This window comes from Bidens hawaiensis, unplaced genomic scaffold (assembly GCF_021521415.1).
Source record: "Bidens hawaiensis isolate Kalapana, Puna unplaced genomic scaffold, B.hawaiensis_p1.1 tig00058382_1, whole genome shotgun sequence".
NCBI classification, from domain to species: domain Eukaryota; kingdom Viridiplantae; phylum Streptophyta; class Magnoliopsida; order Asterales; family Asteraceae; genus Bidens; species Bidens hawaiensis.
In genome coordinates, this window is record NW_027500543.1 from 24186 (window position 1) to 36585 (window position 12400).

Genomic DNA, 12400 nt, shown 5'->3' on the forward strand with positions numbered 1-12400 from the left:
TCATGCATTTGAGATTCATAGTTGTGCTTATTGGAAGACCAACATGTTCAAGATGTGAAGAATGACAAAGTTTGAGACGAGGGGGAGTTTATTGATACATCTATTTTCGTCTCGTTCTTTGTATATCGTTTTTGTAATAGATTACAGTATAGGGACCAGTTTTGACATTATTGAGTTCATTCGCTATGGTATGTTAGCGAATGAACACAGTTTTGTTTCCTTATTCGATAGGGAATGTTAGAGAATGGGATGTTAATATATTAGCCATTCATTAGGGGAATGTCTAACGAATGACGTAGCGAATGAGTCATCTCCTATATATAGTTTGTTTTAGACTTAATTTATAACAGTCTGATTATTTGTTTAATTCTCTCTCATTACTCTGCCAAATTATTCTCTCAAAATACGCACAAACACACACTGAAACCTTTAATTGATTAACATTCGATCATATCAAAGACCAGATCCGATGGTATACAAATCATAATGATCATCGTGACTTCTCAAAAAGGTATTATATTTTTCAGACCACTAATTCCAGCAAAAGTTCAAGAACCTATAGTGAGGTGGCTTTGGAAGAGAACGTATCATAATGTTATACTAATTTGTGAAGGGAGGATTTGGCAGAAGGAAATTACTGGAGAATTTTGAAAGTGACCTGCTAGATTGGAGGAGTACGTGTGCAAGTTGAAATTTACAAAGTGGTCGATCTTCTATTTATTGATATGATTTTCTTATGGTTTCACCTAACTCATTTAATCGATAGTAATTCTTATTAGTTGGTTAATTGACCATCTACCTTATTAAACGTTTTCCAATTACAAAACACTACTATAAATACATCTGTTTCAACTTGTAAATGTGCAACTATTTTAAACTTATAAAACAGTTTAGATTATAACCGTTGTAAAATTATGTAATTTTTATTAAAAAAAATGAAAATGTTTAGTATTTCCAAGGTTTAATATTATAACAGTTGTTATATGCAAAATGTTTTAAGGTTTTGAAACAGGTCTCTGTAGAACCGTTGCAAGTAATGTTATAAATTAATGGAATCTAACGTGAAGATGTTAACCGTTTTAAAATAACGGTTAAAACTCGTTGTTAAAGGTTTTGTCTATAAAACAATGCTAGTTTCCTTCTGATTTACAACGGTTGGGATAATTGTTCAAAATAAAACGGTTCTGCATTATATTCAGGTTGGACCTCATACCATTGTAAATCATTTTTTAGACCGATGTTAATAGACGTTTTAGTAGTAGTGAAAAGTTTCTGGTTCCGCCACTGCCTATTCGTTTGTGTTCACTAGCATGCTCATATATTTTAACAAGCATACACGAACAGAAAACCCATGTTTATTTAATGTTAAGGTTCGACCGCTTAGAGTAAACGAATAAACACTAGCATGCCGTACTCATGTTTCATTTCTGAACCTGCAGCTCCAAATTATCAACCCATTTTTTTTTAAATCTAGTTTAGTATACATGATGAACAGTTGAGTACTTTACCTACTAAGTTTACACCATTAAATGTGAACTGATATATGTTTTAATTTCGTTTATTTATCTGTACCCTTTAAATTTAATGTATTGCAGGGATGACTTTATATAACATTTGGATTAAGAAAGACTTCCAAAAGTAAACGTTTACTTTCTCCCTCTCGTAACAACCAAGATTCCCCAATGGGTCTAAAATCATCTAGGTTTCCTAAAATCGTAACAACCCTATATATATGGTTCACACCACTAAAATCTTAGACAACTATTTCTTGATGTGCACTTACATATACTTTAATTTCGTTTATATCTGTCCCCTTTAATCACGCGAACATGCACTTAGATCGTACGTTAGAAACCATACAAATTATAAGTCATCAATGTACTACAAGGATGACTTTATATAATATTTGAATTGAAAAAGACCAAGACTTCCAAAGACCATAAGAAATAGTAAATATTTTCTTTCTTCCTCTCATATATAACTACCAAGATTCCTCAATGGCTCTATATATATATTGCACAATATCTATACACCGTTTCATTCAACCCAACTACAATTTTTGAAAATGGGAAAATTATTTGCGAAAATTGCATTTTACTCCGCTATTATTCATTTCCTTTTAGTAGGGATAACAGAATGTCGTCTTTTGCAGTATGATGCCACGGAGTTGGTGTCGGATGGTGTGAGTGATGGTCGAGTAGATGAATCCTTCCTACGTCTCAAAGGAACGGATTCTTCTGAAGAGGAATGTAAGTTAATGTATGGTTTCTTGCCATGTTCAACCAATATTCCAAGCCATATCTTCCTGATTGTGATTTACGAGTACCTGTTATATCATGGGGAATCCTATGCCGGTGGTGATGGGCGAATATTCCGAGTCCTTGGCAAAAACTTTTGTGTTACAAGTTTTACTCAGCTTCTTGACGCCCTTCCAGATTCTTTGATACTTCTTGGTAAGTTCTTTCTTTTATGTTCTCCATATCAACCATCCACTAATTTAACTATTTAACTTATATATTCTACTAAGTTTGGTGCAAAGTATAATTAAAGACCTTGTACTATGGTACAAACTAATCCGAGCTCCCATTATCAATTATTAAATTATTAAGTACTATGATATAGCCCGTGTAATATACGAATGGTTAAAAATATGGGATAAAAAAGTTAAATTTAATAATATATACATAATAGCATACCTTATGGATTTATAAAATATAAATAATAATAATAAATAAAATTTTAGAATTCATAAATATAAAAAAAAACTCATTTAAAACAACATTTAAAGTTATATTTGTAACTTTGTTAGTAATGTTATAAATGATAATAGTATTATTGGCATCCTAGTTAGCTATTATAGTTGAATGACATGTGAAAGAATGGTTTTGTTTTAATAGTATAGGTAGATAATGGTGATGTATTTTTGTAAACTTATTTTAATCAAGTTGTAGTAGGCAATTCTTTCTTAATGGATCGAACATCGAACCGGGCGTCATACTGGTTTACTGGTCAGATCGATCGACCGGATTCAATAACAGAAGAACACCACAATTGGTTAAAAAAATAAAAATCGGAATTTTTTTTATAAATATTCTATTATTATTTAATAATTATTCAAATATTTGAAAACAGTAATGTTGTTTTAATCTTGAAATACTAATATTTGTGGGTGATTTAGTTATTAGGGCTGTTTGGTTGTCTTTAATAATTCTACTAACAGACTATCTTACAATCGGTTAGAGTTAGAGTGTTTTTGGTTCATTAAAAGAACATCTCTTAATGGTTATGAAGCCTTTTAATAGTTAAGTTTTAAAGATATATTCTGAATGATTTAGAGGCTCCTTTTTTAATCTTAATCAATTTAGCCTCTTAATGACTTAACACAAGATTGTAAAACACCACATTTGTTTCAAATGATTGATAATATGGTATTAGAGTGTTTAATTCTTTAAGGCTAAAAGAGAAAATATTGAATATAAAGTTTGGCAATTTTCTAACGATACCTTCGGAAAGTAATATGCATATTTAATAATCATTTTATAGGCATACATAAATAGTTTGATTGAGTGCTCCTTGGTGGTTCCCGGGTTCTAAACCCATTTACCCAGTACATTTTATTAACATTTTCACAACTGACTTTTGCTTAGCTTTCGGGTTCAACCGAGCTTCGTTGTTCACTGGTTCAGCCAGAAAACTCCATAATTGAAAACGGTCCAAAGACAGTAAACTAAACCATATTATTAAGATTAATTATATTTTTACTGTTTCAAACTGATGAACTATTTTCTAACGTTTCCATCATTGGTTGTTTGGAATTTAGTAACCGGACTGTCGAGTACTAAAGAAAAAGCTCAAGACTACGTTCTAACAGGTGCTGGATTGTTAGCTGGATCGTCAATATTACTTCTCACACTTCTCTGGGGAGCATGTTTCATCTGCGGCAGAAAAGAATTCTATGTTCAACCTGATTTAAAACAAAAGAATCGAGCGAGGCAACTATTAACTGGTTTGCATTTTTCATCTATCCCAACAGTATATAATCGTTATTATTTGTATTAGCCTAAATATTTGTACATTTTTATAGGTTCTGGTGTCTTCACAGATGTAGAAACCAGTGTTGATGCCAAAATTATGTTTTTCTCACTTATACCATTTGTAATCATCCTATTGCCGAGTGTGCTTGGTTTATCATATTCTAGTCAAGAATACAGAATCGTTTTACTTGTGTCACTATTGGCTTCGGTAATTTGTTTTATCTCATACTTCATCTATCAGGTAAACATCTGTTTCATTTACAAAGAACTTGCTATAGCTAGAAGTGTCTTTAACCTAGTATATTAGAAATATTTTTTATAGTTCTAAAAGTAATAATTTATTAAAATTAAATGTGTGGTGAAATACAATACAAGAATGTAAGAAACAATATTTTGGAAAAACCTTACTTATTACAAGGCCCAATCAACAATTGGATCATTGGAGTTGTAATGTGATTAGCCTCCATTTTGTGAACTCTCTTGCAGATTTATGAACCACGGATATGGAATAGGAGACTGGAGTATGCAGAAGCCGAACAAAAAGTCGAAATGCATGTACCGTTTTATGATGTGCAAGATCTTATGCTGGACAGTTCGATGATTAGACAGAAAAAAATGGAGAAGAGGTTGGAAAATCTAGTGGCTAACAAAGAAAAAGTTGAAATGATTGAGGAATGGGTACATGGCACGAGAGAATTAATGAATACCGATTCATTTTCATCGCATAAATCTAATCAGGTCAGTGTCACACGGTTAACTTGTATCAGCCTGCATAGTGATCAGCTTTAAAGGAACACTGCTTTGAGGTATGAGCAATCTGTGAATTTTCATCTAGTTTAGGTTGTATATTTCAGGTTGTGGAACTTTTGCTACAAGAAAAGTACACATTGACGGACCAAATGTGGCGTATGATAGAACATGTGTCCATAGAGACACTGCTTAAAGATGGAAAACCAGACGAATCTGCCATAGATAGGTAATTGTGATTCATATCCTTTTTAACGGGCCAGTACTTCTTTGTCAATGGTGATCTAACTATGAATTAAAACTTTTCAGATTCTTTGAACGCATAGATACCGACAATGATAAATCTATTACAGGAACAGAACTAAAAAACTTCATCTTGAAAGTCAACAATGAGAAGATACGGGTAGATGAAGATATAGCTAAGATCATGATGAGACATTTAGACATTGATCGAAATGGAAATATAGATAAAGCCGAATTCAGATCCGGAGTTGGAAAATTGCTCGTTTCATGTAACTCGTTGTTGAAGGATAATAACCAAGTAAGAAACATAAATGATATAAAAAAAATAATAAAAAATAAAAAAACAACCTGCTACATTCTAAATTAGTAGATGATATATGAGGGTGGATTTGGGTTGTCTTACTCATATCTCTAGCAAGTCAAACAAAAATTAATCTAAAAGGAAACAGTAAACTAATCAAGCGATTTTGTATTAATTTTTTTGACCCGCTACTCAACCCTTTGCTACCTCTAATACTGTATTAATGATTTTGTTCAGAAAACAAACAGCTACAAGGCAGACGAAATGCTGAAGGCAATAATACTACTGATAGTTGGGATCTTTATGCTAATAGTCTTGGCTGAGCCCTGGTGGAGAGTGTTAAACAATTTTCAGAATCGGTAAAGATAGAGCCATTTTATGTGTCATTTATCTTAGTCCCATTGGCTACAAATGCTAGAACAGCAATTGCAGCCATTAGAGCTGCAAATCAGAAGAGACATAAAACAACTTCATTAACTTTCTCTGAGGTTTGTCCCTCTCTTGACTGTGATTTAACTATCTATCACAAGTGGTTTGACCCATGTTTACATGTGAAGAATGACTTAGTTGTACATAGCCTTGTCGGTTTCCTTTACATGCTCAATTTTTTGAAAATGCAGATATACCACAAGGTTTTCCTGAACAACATTCTGGGATTTTTTGTTCTTGTCTCAGTCATATATTTCCGCGGGTTCACATGGCATTTTTCAGCAGAAGTTCTAGTTGTGGTCATCGTTTGCATAATAATGGGACTTCTCGCAAGTTTGAGATCCAAGTTTCCCAACTGGACTTTGCTCATCGCTTTTCCTCTATATCCGCTATCTATGGTATTTGTTTACTTAGTCAATGATGCTTTTCAATTTACTTGAAACTGGATGTAGAACTTGCTTACACCATTTTTAGCCTATTCGATGAGTTTGAGAATTGGTTTAGGTTAGGCATTGCACCTAGACGATCATAACCCTATTCTTGTACGACTTTACATAATTCCATTTTTATATTTGAGTTGGCTGGCAAGTTATGTTTTTCACTTCAATTTCAAGCTCGAATTCTGCGTATGTGTGTCTCCCATGGACCACAAACTAATAAACACAGACTACAATTAATAATCCTCCTCATGTTGGAGCATTGATATCAATCATGCCAAACTTGTTGCAAATAAAATCTATGTGAGTTCTTTAAGAAAAGGTTTAAAAAAGATGTCTAAAAGTTGAAAGTTTGTCGTTATGTGAATTGACTGAATAGATGGATGGATGGTCTATTTGAGTACCCACTACGCAACCTTGTCCGTCAAGGTCTTCAAAGGAATTAAACAATAATCAATAAACACACAAGCGTGAAAGAGATTTCACTTTGTTATGAGGGAAATATAGCTCAAAAACCCTATTACAAACTATCTCTTGTTTTCTTGTTCTTAAACCCTAACTCGGTTAAAATACATTTATATAAAAGACTAACAAACCATAACACCCATAACCCTAGCCCATCCAGCTAAGACATCTCGGGCCGGCCCACTTGGCCCAACTCGGTAATTAACCTTCATTCACCCCCCCTAATTTCTGAGTTGGATTTCAGGAGGTCTTTAGCATGTAGTAACTCACGCATCCTTTGAAACTTGAATCTTGCGAGTGCCTTTGTTAAAATATCCGCCTTTTGCTCCTTTCCACTTACATGCTCAACTTCAACTTCATCTGCTTCAACACATTCTCGAATGAAGTGATATCGAGATTTGATGTGTTTCGTCCGACCATGAAACATGGGATTCTTCACGAGGGCAATCGCAGAGGTGTTGTCAATCTTCAACTTAATCTTTTGTAGCAGGTCACCGGTTATTTCACCCAATAATTCTCGGAGCCAAACTGCCTGACACACGGCTACAGAAGCTGCAATATATTCAGCTTCACACGAAGAAAGTGCCACGATTGCTTGTTTTTGTGAACACCACGTGGCAGGAGTCGAGCCGAAGTAGAAAACATGCCCGGTTGTACTCTTTCCGTCATCCTCATCCACATTGTGACTACTATCACTATAACCAACCAATTTCTTTGACCCGTTTCGTTCAAACTTTAACCTAAAACTTAAAGTTTTCTTCAAATACCTCAAAATGTGATTAATCGCCAAACCATGTGACTCTCTCGGACTTTTCATGTAGCGACTAACAACCACGACCAAATATGACAAGTCAGGTCGCGTATGCAATAGGTATCTCAAACACCCGACAATCTTCTGGTATCCCGTCGCATCAATCTCCACTTCGTTTTCGACTTTACATAACCGTAACGTAAGCCATGATCCATAGAATTTTATGTGCGTACCCTTCTTGATTAAGTTGTATCCCGTTATTGCTTTGTGAGACTTCAATACCGAGATAATACGTTAACTTCCCGAGATCCGACATCTCAAACTTGGTCGACATACCTTGTTTGAAGTCAGTTATAATACAACGGCTTGTCCCGGTTACAAATAGATCGTTAACATAAACTGCCACAATCAGATGATGCTTTCCCTCAACCTTTCGATACACCAACTATTCTTTCATGCACCGAAAAAACTTCATATTTTTCAAATCTGATCGAGTTTACAGTTCCAAGCCCGTGGTGCTTGCCTTAAGCCGTACAAAGCTTTTGACAGTTTATATACCTTGTGTTCTTCACCCCTCTTCTCGAGTCCCACCGGTTGAGCTACATAAACGGTTTCCTTTAACTCACCGTGTAAAAACGCTGTTTTTACATCAAGATGATGAATCTCCCACCCATTCGATGTGGCCAATGCAATTAATGATCGAATAGTCTTGATTCATGTGACTGGAGCAAAAAGTTCTTCAAAGTCGATCCCGGCTTGTTGCGCATACCCCTTTGCAACTAACCGTGCTTTGTATTTAGTAATAGTTCCATCGGCATTCTTCTTCACCTTGAAAACCCATTTTAAACCTATGGGTTTTATCCCATTCGGTTTCTCGATTAGGGTCCAAGTATTATTTTTGTGGATGGATTCTATCTCGGCCTTTATCACTTTAACCCACTCTTTTGAAACTTTAGCTTCTTGATAACAATTTGGTTCTTCGTTTATTGCTAAAAGTAACTGTTCACAATCAATATCAGCTTGTAAAACATAGTCATCAAGGTACTGTGGTGGAACCGAAACACGCACTGATCTTCTCAGTTCTGGTATGACTGTTTCGGGCTTGTTGGGTTGGTAAAATAGGTCCGTTTTGGACTGTTGAACGTGCTGAAGTATTCCTGCCAGAAACAACACTGTTTGGTTGTTTGGGCCTGCACTATTTGGGCTGTTTGGGCCCGTTTGTGTACCATCGTGCGGGCCTGATTCGGAGTCACTGTAGCTGTTGTCGTGTGACTCGTTTGAGTCAAAATTGGAGCTATCAGTCAGCATTGGGCCGATTATAACAGGCCCGGTTCCAACATCTATCGAACTACCCCAAACAAACTTAACCATACCAGATTCGCCATCTTCATCTCCGCTCGGTTCTTCCCAATTCCACCCAACCTTTTCATTAAACACCACGTCTCGGCTAACGATAATTCTTCAGGTTTTCGGATTATAAAGCCAGTACGCCTTAGAACCCGACTCTGTTCCAAGATTCATAAGAGGTCTCAATCGGTCATCAAGCTTCTTCAAGTGAGGTTTTTCAACCTTAGCATATGCAAGACAACCGAACACTCTTAAATGTTCAACAGTGGGCTTCTTCCCCTTGAAGATTTCATACGGTTTGCGGTTCTTTAACGATCTTGTTGACACTCGATTAATTAAGTACGTGGAGTGTCTAACCGCTTCTCCCCATAAATAATTTGGTACCTTCATGGCCTTCAAGATACTCCTTGTCATCTCCAAAAGAGTACAGTTTCGGCGTTCTACAACGCCGTTTTGTTGAGGCGTATACGAGGCCGTTAAGTTTCATGAAATTCCATTTTCTAAAACCCATTAAATTCACTTGATGTGAATTCTCCTCCCCGATCGGTTCGGAGTGTTTTAATGGTCGCTTTAGTTTCTTTCTCGACCAAGGCTTTGAACTTCTTGAATTTCTCGAATGCCTCGCTTTTTTCTTTCAACAAAATAGACCACATATACCGTGAAAAATCATCAATTAATACAAAAATGTATTTATTACCTGATATGGTGGAGGGGGTAATCGGACCACACAAGTCCCCATGAACAAGCTCGAGAACTCGTTTAGCCCGAAACATCGTGGTCGACGTAAAAGACTTCCGTGTGTGTTTGCCCACCAAACATGACTCGCACATCTCATTCTCGTGCTCGACCCGTGGTAAACCATGAACCATCTCATTTTTAGCCATCGAATTCATCGTATCGAAACTAATATGCCCAAGCCTTGCATGCCAACGCCAAGCATCATCACCAATCTTGGCTAGTAAACAAACTGGTGTACCCACGTTTAAACGTATCTTGTATAACCGATTCAGTGATCTCGTTACCTTCATTAGCAACCTTCAACCCCCATCATACATAGTCAAGAATTCATCTTTCATTCTCACATCACAACCGGACTCGGTAGCTTGACCTAGGCTTATAATATTGGTTTTAAGCCTAGGTACATAGTACGTTTCCGTTAGCAAATTTTGCTCACCGGATTTTCCTTGAAAAATAATCGAGCCTCGACCCTCGATTTTCACGCACAGCCCATCACCAAATCTTACATTTCCAGTTATGCTTTCATTCAATTCTAAAAAGAATGACCGGTTTCCCGTCATATGGTTGCTTGCCTCGTTATCCAAATACCACACATTATTCTCTACCTGACCGATTTCAAATTTCTTGGGTATTATGATTCTGTTCATTCAAAAACACTACCTCATGTACATATGCGGCATCGGCCTCCACCGTTTCTGCCACGTTTGCTTCGTGTAACTTTTGTACACGATCTGGGCATTTCAATGCAAAGAACCCCATTGGATCACATCCATAGAAAACCACCTTGGAATGGTCTTTCTTTACCTTTTCCTTCCCTTTTGACTCGGAACAAAACTTGGTTTGATTCAGCTCGTTGCCACGACCTCTTCCCCTGCCTCAGTTATTTCGTCCTCGGCCACGGCCTCTTGACCCGTTTTCTCCCCATCTTGAATAAGAGCTTTCACCATTTGAGAATAATAGGTTACCTTGTGTTTCCATAACTTCTTCCTTGATTCGTTCTTCATAGGCTTTCAACCTGTAAGTTCTTGAATTTGGTGTCCGCAGTTGTTCGAATAGGCTAGGGCTAGTTTAGTCTTTACACTTAATGTATAAAGGCTCATTCGCTAAGCATGTTTAGCGAATGAGGTCTCATTCGTTAAAGACTAGGCTATTCGTTAATGTAAGAGCCCATTCGTTACTACAGTGTAACAAATGGAGGCTCATTCGTTAAAGTATAGACCATTCGCTAAGGTTGTTTAGCGAATGGGGCTATGGAATGACTTATTCGTTAGTGATGTTAACGAATGAGAAGGCTCATTCGTTACTACATGCCTATTAATAGGCCTTCCATAGTTAGTTTGCATAGAGATCTGTGCCATATTTATCCCATGTAACGTTATGCTACCGGATTTTCTCTGTAACGTATTCCTCCATTAATGTATCAATGTTAACGTATTGAACACGAGACTTAACGTATCGAGATTTGCGACTAGATTCCTGGCTCGTAAACGTTCGTATAACGTTTTATCACAACCTTCCTACGACATCTTCAAACCCGGTTTTGTTCAAATCCAAAACTTGTTCTAACGAAGCAACAATTTGAATGTACTTAGAACGAGGAAGTGCCTTTAGAAACTTCCTTACCATCTTTGTCTCTTCAATCTATTCTCCTAGGGTTGCAGATTTTGAGGCCAAACTTGATAACTTCTCGGCGAAGTCATCAATCGATTCTGAATCACGCATTTTCAGATTATCGAATTCTGTGGTTAGGGTTTGGAGGCGAGTTTCTCTAACCTGATCAGCCCCCAAATGATGGCTTTTTATTGCAACCCACAGATCTTTTGCAGTTTCCTGATTACATACTTGCATAATCAGATTTTCAGGTATTGACTGAAACAAAAGTGCTATTGCCAAGTCATTCTTCTCGTCTTCGGCTGAATCCGACCCAATTGTATCCCACACTTTATAAACCTTCAAAAAAATTTTCATTCGCATGGCCCATACGGTGTAATTTGTAGCAGTTAACACGGGACAGTGCACGGACGTAAATCTGGCTTCTTTCCCCTTCGGTTGTGGTACAGAATCCCTCGTATCTTTCTTACAACGGCTGTACATAGAAAGTGGTGTAATGGGATCCAGTACTTAGATGGAGCACCACTCGATTAAACACAGATCGTATAATCAAAACAAAACAACAGTTTCAGATCTGAAATAACTCGATCAAGCCTGACTCGTTTAATCGTGAGTTCAGAAGCAGGAACTCAGTTTCTGGTTGAACGTGGGACGGCAGCAGCGACAGTGCACAACAGTGATCAGTGGCGGCGACTGTGAAACCCTAGGCGGCGGCTGGTGATTATCGTTCAGATTCCTTGAACCGGCTCTGATACCAATTCAAGGTCTTCAAAGGAATTAAACGATAATCAATAAACACACAAATGTTAAAGAGATTTCACTTTGTTATTAGGGAAATATAGCTCAAAAACCCTATTACAAACTATCTCTTGTTTTCTTGTTCTTAAACCTTAACTCGGTTAAGATACATTTATATGAAAAACTAACAAACCATAACACCCATAACCCTAGCCCATCCAGCTAAGACATCTCGGGTCGGCCCACTTGGCCCAACTCGGTAATTAGCCTTCAGTCCGATCCTCATGAAATACTTGATTTTTTGGCAATATGTATAGTTAATTGACTACCACAATATAACCGCATCAAGTCGTTAGAAACAACCCCGAGTTCTTGAGAATACGACAAACCTATATCCATCTAGACACGATGTGTTGATTATTACTTTTCTAGGATACAAGATTTCGTTCAACAAACATAATACCCAATGGTTGTCTAACGTGTGCGAAGTAATAAAGAAACGGAATATTGGTTTTAAATAATCCCAACTATGCCTTATTGGCAAATAGCAGTCCCAACT

At 36.8% G+C, this 12400-nt stretch overlaps 1 protein-coding gene and 1 pseudogene across 2 annotated transcripts; one reads left to right on the forward strand and one right to left on the reverse strand.

Annotated features, from left to right (window-relative positions):
- The first annotated feature begins 2065 nt into the window (after positions 1-2065).
- LOC143602317 (sodium/calcium exchanger NCL2-like) lies at positions 2066-6208 on the forward strand (annotated as a pseudogene). The gene is made up of 8 exons (XR_013147814.1): positions 2066-2453; positions 3821-4006; positions 4085-4275; positions 4521-4772; positions 4889-5010; positions 5091-5322; positions 5563-5813; positions 5946-6208. The product of XR_013147814.1 is annotated as a sodium/calcium exchanger NCL2-like (transcript).
- A 3583-nt stretch (positions 6209-9791) lies between these two features.
- On the reverse strand, positions 9792-11118 carry LOC143602316 (uncharacterized). The gene is made up of 2 exons (XM_077079474.1): positions 11006-11118; positions 9792-10131 (listed from the first exon to the last, which is right to left on the reverse strand). The coding sequence occupies exons 1-2, from the start codon at positions 11116-11118 to the stop codon at positions 9792-9794; spliced, it is 453 nt and encodes a 150-aa protein (XP_076935589.1).
- Positions 11119-12400: the final 1282 nt, after the last annotated feature.